The sequence below is a fragment of the Hordeum vulgare genome, chromosome 2H (genome assembly GCF_904849725.1).
Source record: "Hordeum vulgare subsp. vulgare chromosome 2H, MorexV3_pseudomolecules_assembly, whole genome shotgun sequence".
NCBI lineage: Eukaryota > Viridiplantae > Streptophyta > Magnoliopsida > Poales > Poaceae > Hordeum > Hordeum vulgare.
The window spans coordinates 23,663,962-23,672,990 of record NC_058519.1 but is presented as its reverse complement, the minus strand read 5'-3'; the positions used below and the strand labels follow the sequence as shown (position 1 = coordinate 23,672,990).

At 44.3% G+C, this 9,029-nt stretch overlaps 1 protein-coding gene across 1 annotated transcript; it reads right to left on the bottom strand.

Moving 5' to 3' along the window:
• Window positions 1-3,208: 3,208 nt before the first annotated feature.
• On the bottom strand, window positions 3,209-7,882 carry LOC123424556 (OVARIAN TUMOR DOMAIN-containing deubiquitinating enzyme 1-like). The gene is made up of 10 exons (XM_045108187.1): window positions 7,685-7,882; window positions 7,047-7,118; window positions 6,528-6,782; window positions 5,776-5,838; window positions 5,614-5,697; window positions 5,383-5,529; window positions 4,353-4,387; window positions 4,171-4,226; window positions 4,002-4,096; window positions 3,209-3,791 (listed from the first exon to the last, which is right to left on the bottom strand). The coding sequence occupies exons 1-10, from the start codon at window positions 7,871-7,873 to the stop codon at window positions 3,465-3,467; spliced, it is 1,323 nt and encodes a 440-aa protein (XP_044964122.1). The 5' UTR covers window positions 7,874-7,882; the 3' UTR covers window positions 3,209-3,464.
• Between the last annotated feature and the right edge of the window lie 1,147 nt (window positions 7,883-9,029).

The following is a 9,029-nucleotide window of genomic DNA, read 5'->3' as shown; positions in this document are numbered from 1 at the left end:
CTGCTAGCCTTGTCTTACCTTAGCGATATATCTTGCTATTGGAATCCCAGTGAAGCTTTGGTTTCCCCCAGAGTTGAGGTTTTCCTCTAAGGAATCCGACGAGATCACAAGATTCGTGATAGAGGATGCCTTTGCGGCCTGTGTACGTTTGTGATGGACTAGTTGGAGTACCCCTGCAGGGTTCAATCTTTCGGAAAGCCGTGCCCGCGGTTATGTGGCAACTTGGAATATTTTGTTAACATCCGGTATTAGAGAACTTAAACATAAGCTAATAAAATTGCCAACTGTGTGCGTAACCGTGACTGTCCCCCTCGAAGATCTCTCTTCGATCGGGAACACGGTGTGGTTTTGAATGCCGTAGGTAGGTGTTCAGGATCACTTAGTGATCAAGTAATCACGACCGCTAGTATAGGCCACCTTCATAATTGCTTTACATAAGTTAGCCACCAAAGCAAGCTTAGGATGCTGCAACCTTATACACTTCACCTTAACCCACCTAATAACATGACTAGTTCTGACACCAAGGTCTTAGATTGGTGAGCCCCGTGGCTCACGGATTCCTCCGAAACTCCCAACAGGTACAGGTACCCCAGAGACAGATGATCCCTACGGCACTCAGCTGGCGTGGCAATACGACGAGGAGACAGACCGCCTCTACGTGAACTATCGAGAGGATTGAGGCGTGGTCGTGATCGTGGGCCTGCAGGCAGGGTAGCATAGCATTTTTTATGTTTTGTAGTCCATAGCGGAACTACCTTGATTGTATATGTGATGTACTCTGAGATATTTATGAGAAGACAATTGAATCCCGGATTGTCTACTTTTATTATTATTCGTGTTGTGTTACCTGTTTACGAAACGCTTAGATGCGCTTCTTTCCTATTCATGGCCTCGATCCCCAGATCGGAAAGGACCGCATCTTGGTCGTTACACTTAGTCTCATCAAAGACAACATCCCTAGAGATGTAAACACGGCCGGTGGATATATCAAGGCATTTTACTCCCTTTGTGTTGAGCACTATACCCTAGAAAGGCACATTGTTTAGAGCGAAACATGAGCTTGCGATTGTTGTAGGGACGAAGATTGGGCCAACAAGCACAACCAAAACACGAAGTGTTGTGTAGTTTGGTTTGGTGTGGAGAAGACATTCTACCGGAGTTTCATTATTTATGACACGACTAGGGAGCATATTAATGATATGAACGGCAGTGAGAAACACTTCATCCCAGAATTTTAGTGGCATGGATGCATGAGCGAGGAGGGATATACCAACCTCGACTATGTGCCTATGTTTGCATTCAGCTGAACCATTTTGTTCGTGAGCATGAGAACATGACACATGATGGGAGATACCCAAGGTTTGGAAGAAGGAATTTAATTTTTCATATTCCCCTCCCCAATCGGATTGGATAGCAAGGATCTTGTTGTCGAATTTCCTTTCAACAAGTGCTTGGAAATTTTTGAAGACTTGAAAAACATCGGACGTTCTTTTGAGAAGGTAGATACATATGAACTTTCTATAGTCATCAATAAAACTTACATAGTAAGTGTGTCTACCAACAGAACTAGGAGCACGGCCCCAAACATCAGAGAATATTAATTGCAAAGGTTTGGTGGAAACACTGGTAGAGACATGATAGGGTAATTGATGACTTTTTGCTCACTGACAAGAATCACAAATAGTTTCAACATTGCGCTCACCAACATGCGGGGTCATCCTAAGCGAAGTATTAACCAAAGAAAAAGAAGCATGTCCTAATAGATCGTGCCATCGTGTTGAGACGAGAGTTTGACAACACCACAAACTTTTTTACTGAATCTTCTACGCTCCGGGATCAACGGGTAAAGCCCTCAAACACATCTACCTCAATAGAGAATTTTCTTCGTTGCCTGATCCTTGATCAAAAAGAAAAAGGATGAAACTCGAGAAACACATGGTTATCAAGGGCTATTCTATGAACGGAAAGAAGATTTTTGTTGGCACAGGGAACATGCAAGATTTTTCAAAGATGAATTTTGCGGGTATTAAAAATCGAATGACCTATGTGGTTGATCCTCATACCTTCACCATTGATGGTGTGGATTTGATCCTTGCCGCTATACTTTTCCTTCATGGTCATCTTTTCAATTTCATTGGTGATGTGCTTGGTGGCACCATGTCGACATACCAGTTGGTGTCGATCCCGTAGGAGCCATCCGCAGCAACAACAACTTTGTCCTCGTCTTGGGAGGAGTCGTCATCCTCGTCATAGCGGTACCAACAATCTTTGGCCATGTGCCCAGGTTTACCACAGATCTGGCAACGAGAGGCATCCGGATGCGATCGGCTGGAACCACCGCGCCGGCCCCGATTATTGGTGGAGGGGGACCGACCACTGCGGGAGTTGGAGTTGCCGTTGGAGCCGTCGTCCGAAGACTTGCCCTTGTTACGAGGGGGTCCGCGCTGACGGGAAGAAGAGCCGCCACGGCCACGGTACGCGGCGTTCGCAGAAGACTTGAACCCGCCTGAGTTGTTGAAGAGTGCCACGTGCTGGTCGAAGTTGCTCATCATGGAGAAGAGCTCATCAAGCATGACTGGCGTGACACGAGCGTCGAGGGCGGAGATCAGGGACTGGTAGTCCATGTCCAGGCCGTGGAGGATGTAGGAGACGGGTTCATTGTCTGGAAGCGGCTTGCCGACTGCGAAGAGTTCGTCCGCGAGCCCGCGCATGTAGGTGAAGAAGGTGGCGACGGATTGGGTCCCCTTCTGTGCGCTGATGAGGGCCGTGTGAATGTTGTTCACACGGCTGAGCGACTGGGACGAGAACATGCCCGCCAAAGCCGCGCAGAGCACGCCCGCGGTGGTGATCGCGGTCACCTGCACAAGCACCTGTTTGAAGAGGTTGTTGAGCAGGTACCCGAGAACCTGCTGATCCTCCCTGACCCAGATTGGGTGGAGAGGGTTGGGCGTAGATGTGGCCTTCCCATCTTTATTTGTGGAGACAAGGGTTTTGGCCAGCTCCGGCGAGGTTCCCTCAGCGTATTTGAAGACGCCGGCGCCTCTCATCTGTGGCACGATCTGTGCGCGCCACATGACGTACTTGGTGCGGGTAAGTTTCTCCGTGATCTGGCTATTGGAAAGATCCGGAGAAAGACATGGCTATGGCACTAATGGCGATCAGGAAGCTAGATGCTAGGAGGAGGAAGGGCTTTGTATACCATGTGCGATGGCGGAAAACGTCTTACCTCAATGTGAGGGGACGTGTTGCATGTTATAGGTAGGGGCGCCGAACCCTGGATAGCGCATACATGGTTTAAGTTACATCTTGGAGATCAAGGCAAGTAGAGATAGAGCTAATCTAGTTACAACCAAATACAAGATTATGAAAGGTTAAACTAGATCCTATAACCACCGTGATAGACTCCTTGGCGTACAAGCCATGCTGCTGTGACGTGTATGTTTAGCAATACTTGCACCATTTGTTCACTTGCGATACAAAATGTCACAGTTGTCAGGCATATACAGCAAGGTCAGCAAAGGTGTGCCATCAGATGATAACAGGTTGCCACTTCCCAGCTCCAGTGGTTCAGGGGTTGTGGTTGACGACCAATAGCTTTGAACTATACGGAATGCACCCTTCCCTGATTCTGATCGAGGGAAGAAATCAAAGCGCTTTACTTGCAAACCTCCAGCCGTCAAGCCTCCGACTAGAGTTTCGAGTCGCAGCGGGATGCCAAGTGCATATGTTAGAGCCCTCATTGCTAGCGGCGATGCTTTAACATTCAGGGGACGCACCTCCTTCCAGCAATACTGTTACAAAACCACAATATGTGCACCAGTGTGCTCAGTATGTAAATGGCAAATTCAGTATTGGTTAACTTATTTTGGTCATGATTATCTTATTACAGTTCACAGAGATAATTGTTTCCGGGATTTTACATGTTTATGCAGAGAAAATTCTCAACCTTGATAGTACTAGTTGACTATTCGAGAAAAGTACTAGGGGTAAGAAATTATAACCTGATTGACATTCATCTTTCCACGGAAAAATGGTTTGTAATCATCTATTCGCGTACGGATCTCAGTCTCTGCCAGCAACCTAAGAAAAGAAATAACTGGAAAAAAAGTGTTAAACAAGAGAGAAGAAGTGGACAGACAAAACATTTTGGCAAGCATGTAGTATCCTTACTCCTGAGTGGCATGATCTCCTGTCGACTTCTCTTGTACAGCTCGTCAGAACTAAGACTGCAAATGGTAAAAGAAATTATTTTTAATCCCAAACGTAACTACAAAGAAGCAAAGGATCTTGAAACTTAATGCCATGTCCTATCAAAGAAAATCACTACAATACATCAAATTCAAAGCTCATACCCATTTGCAACAGAATTGACCAAATGATTCAACTCCTGAAATAGCATGCAGCCAACTGGTTAATTATATAATTTAAACTATATTATGCAGAAAAAACCATATTCATTTAGCATACTGCATACAGCATCCATATGGCGACTGCAGCATGCATACTGCATACAGCATACTATATACAGCGTTCATATTCGTTTAGCATACTGCATACAGCATCCATACTATATACAGCATTCATGTTCGTTTAGCATACTGCATACAGCATCCATATATAATGGTGCAACAAACAAACATCTCAGCAAAATATCATGCCGACTGCTCCTAATGCTCCACTATTTTTATAGTGAATGCCTGAGCTGAACAGCATCCATACTGTAGCAAGAATGAAAAGTGGAGTTTTCAGTCAAGTGGAATATGATGACAGACTATAGTATTATTAAGGAGCTCTTAAGTTGGTGTGGTCCAGTGGACCAGTACTCTCCACCATGTCATTTAATCATATTTAAAATTTTATAAATAGCCTGTTGTAGCTTTTACAGCATGAAATGCTGCACTATAGAATAATTTCCATGATCAGAGCTAATAGCGTAACTGCTATATCCACTGTTTATATAGCAGCTATAGCTCCTCTATGCTACATGCGCCAAAACTACTTGAACTTGATAAACATGTCTCCTCTATACTCTTAGATATCATACATACTATATATCCTGAAGATTAAGTAATCTGGATAGTAGAAAATAAACATTTCGAGAACTTTCCCAGTCTTCCCTTAAATTTTACATGTATGGCAGCTCCTTGAGCGCCGATAGGTTTTTCTCTCTTTTCACTCTCATACGCCCGTTCCTGCTTAATTAGGGGGCATATTTCAGAATTCGCTAAGACCAAGGAGTTTCTATTTGTCGGAACTTTGTACTGTTCTTTCGATATATAATAATGCAAAATCTATCTCACTGCATATATTTCACACTAGGAACAGTAAACAAAGATGTGTACTATAGTAAAAAAGCAAGAGTAGCATGGTGAGAATACATACAGAAGCAACACTTGAAAAGTATTCTTCAGGATTTAAGAAGTATGCTTTGTCCCATTTCAGACGACAGAAATTCTCTCTGGACACTGCCACATGTTCCATTAGACGAGTAACTTCAGCTTGACTATCTTGCATTTGTCCAAGATTTTCCTGTTTACAAGCATAGTCATATCTAACTTCGATGCAAAATAAAAAAAGCAACAGCATAAAAAACCTACTAGCTTAGATGGTTACCAAGTAGGAGAAAAGGAAAGCTCTGTAGAAACAGCTGCCATCTCCGCGAGTTCGTCTCAAGTGCACATAGCGCTGACAAAGAATCTGCACAAAACTAGTTTTGCACATTACCATAAAACACTTAAATAATGAGAAGGCTCCTGTAGTGTCATGCAAACTTACCTTGATAATTTCCTGGACATTGTCATTATCTGGATAATCCTGAACCAAATCCAAGAGTGGTTCCTGCCATAGAACAAATAAGTATCACAAAACAGGCACTAACTATTTAGTAGATTCATCAGAATTAATAATGGATTTGAATAAGTAATGCTGAAGCACAAGGGGCAAAATTGTAAGAGTAAGAATTTTTTTTATGGTTTTCACACATCAATCATCCACTTATTTGGGAGGAAAATGGCATGAGGCCTTCATGGGGAACCTTCATGGGGAAATGTTACATTAGATAAGGATCATCTATCATAATGTGCAGAATTAAAACTTATTTTAAGTCACATAAGAACTTCTCATGTACCCTAACTCACATCATTTGTTAAGACACATAATGACCTAATCAAGAGTATGTTCCAGTTTCCACTTGTAATTGCAGAATAATATCTATGGAAATTAACATCAAAGGATTCAAATAAGAAGTTGATGTCTTCCCCAGATAGTATCAGACCATAGTCCTCTAGGGGAGTGATTGCAGTTTGAACATTTCAAGGTTACATGTAACAAACACTCAAACAATGGGAATGCTAATATAATTAGCATGTTAAACTGACAAATTTCAAGATAACAATGTTACTCTCCGACAAGGAATAACTGGTACAGTGAAGAAGCTCACTGGAAATGTTTCAATATCTAACTCTTGAAAATCTAGTGAAATTTTATTCACTGCATTGTTGTGAACAGAGGAGCTATAATTTTCTCACCTGGAATTCTAATGTCCATGGACGAGCTAACGGCCGCCGGAAAACACCACTGGCACTGAGAACACGGCGGTCCCCCGGTGGTCGGAGGTATGTTCTCTTGCCGTCCAGCAGCTGATTCCAGTTTTTCCGCAGAGAGAAATATTCATTTTTGTCGAGCGGCACCGAGTCATGCCGAAAAAGATCACGCGGGAGGTTCTTCTTTTGATCGCTCATGAACAACGGAATGTAGAATTTCTCATCATCTGGTAATTCGTCCTAAAAAATTGCAGACATATAGTTGTAAAGGATACTTTCCAGCAAAAATAAGGCCCATAATTACCAAAAACAAAAGTGTAGTAACCACCACAAGAACAGATTCAGACTCCAACTAATGCAATCTACAATTAGAAAATCAATCCCAACACTCTGATGACTGACGAGGCATCCTTCTCTGTGTTCAGAACAACTGGACAAAGAACTCAAGTCACCAAGTCATGGAATTGAACTAAGAAGTAGCAGCAAAGGAACACAGATTTTGACCTCATCCTCTTGCACCGCCTCCAAATCCGTTCCATCGTCTTCGGGCCAATCATCGTCATCATCTCCTTCATACTAGAAAATGGCATGGCATTGTAAGAAGAAGAAGAAGAACCGTTGAAGCACAAATGCAGAGAACAGTGTAAAAAAGTGCAGTGAAGCCCAGAACTCCCGGTCCGGACAACTAAAGGGAAATCCAACAGCTTTCAGTTTCCAAGCCACAACAAGATTGGACCAAGAACTCGCAGCAATCAAAGGAACGCAATTTCAGAATAGCTATACGCCCCCAACGAATTGGACAACCCCGCCCTCTTCTTCCTCTTCACAAAAGAACTCGGGTACTACGTAAGGGCTCGGAAGTACGCAAGCAATCCTTCTGTCGAACAATTGCAGCAATTCGAAGAACTTAGCCAAGAAAATAATAGTAACAGTTAAACTACGACAAGACCCGATCCTACAGCCAGCCAAGAAAGGCTCCCCACGAAGACACGAACTGAAATGCCCGAAAGCGGAGCAAGAAGGAAGCCGAGGTCACACCCGGACGAACCACCGGATCGCGCCGAACGAACGAGATTCCGGCGAAACGAACCATCGCCGTTCACCCAGGAGACAACGGGAGGGAGAGGAAGCAAGAAACTCACCGTGCACCTGACGTTGGGGGTCAGCCGCGGCGGCTGAAACGGGAGCGGCGAGGTGGAGAGCGCCGCGGGGTCGAGGGAGGGCGACGGCGCAAGCGGCGGGGCTTGTCCGCCACCTCCACCGCCGCCGCCGCCGTCTCCGTTGCTTGCCGCCCTGTCCTTGTACAGCTTGGCCTTGGATTTCATCCCCATTTCTTTCGCTGCCCGGGAGATTTCCTTTTCTGCCCCGCCGAGACTTCTTTCGGCCTCGCCCCTCGGTTCCTGCAGAATTTGCTATTGGTCTCCTGCAAGGGCCCAAGAGGTAGATATCTTATATACTAGTAGCATCTTTGGGGTTGAGGTGGTGACTCTACGATCCGCCACTCAAGCTCTCCTTCGCACAGCCACCCCGGACCCCTCTTCTCACCCGTTCGGCAACCTCATCGGCAACAAGAGGATTAGGGGTTTAGGGGTCCCCTCCCCCTATGTCTTTTTTAGTTCTTATAGGTCAATGTTTTTTTAATTTTTGTTTCCCTCACGATATCGACGAGGTAGTGATGGCGATGGTGTGTTAGATCCCTCTGACCTCTACTTACATTAACGATGTTTGATCCGGCTGCAACGTAGTGCTGCAACGGTACGTGTTGCCGCATCTGTTGGCTTTCTTTGGATCTTGGCAGTTGGCTGGGTGTACCAATCAAACGACCTGGTGGGGTGGCTCTTTGGTGGTGATTTCGACCCCTTCTTTCGATTTATTATGTGGAATGCATGGATCGACTTCTTCACCCCTCTAGACCGGTGGTGAAAGATTGCAAACATGGGTGCATGGGGTGATGCCACATACAAATGTTCTTTCAATGAATACTATATCTTGTTCTTAGAGGTGAGTGGTTATTGTTATCTTCAAAGCCTGGTTTAGCATGGGTGTTTGCAAGTCTCCCTTTCCCTTAGCGTCGGTTCAATACAATTTTCAATCTCCAACGGATGGCGTGTGATCGAAGTAAGAAGACATCCAATATGTTTTTGTTGTAGCTTTAAGAAAAATCTCGCCATTTTGTGCCTTGATGTATTTTCATTGTACCGACTATTATTTTTCTTAATTATTGTTAGATAAAGGATGCTCTTTGGATGTTTTTAACCCCTGCCTATCCCCCTCCCCACCACACCCACCCACACACATGACAACACATTGATGCTGCTCTAATATGTCAACCTAATATGGGGCCTACATGGCTAACTTAGGGGTTGTTTGGCTTCAAGCCACACTTTGTCACACCTAAATTTAGACAAGTTTAAATAAGTTAGGTGTGTTTGGTTATTGCCACAACTAAGGAAAGAAATTTTTATTAGCACTAAGCCTTGTATATCA

Excerpts from the sequence above, each read along its gene's own strand:
- LOC123424556 (XM_045108187.1), bottom strand. The coding sequence starts at position 7,873 with ATGGGGATGAAATCCAAGGCCAAGCTGTACAAGGACAGGGCGGCAAGC. Across the intron at positions 7,119-7,684 it reads CCCCCAACGTCAGGTGCACG|TATGAAGGAGATGATGACGA; the intron begins GTGAGTTTCTTG and ends GCCATTTTCTAG. Across the intron at positions 3,792-4,001 it reads GAAAGATGAATGTCAATCAG|TATTGCTGGAAGGAGGTGCG; the intron begins GTTATAATTTCT and ends GTTTTGTAACAG.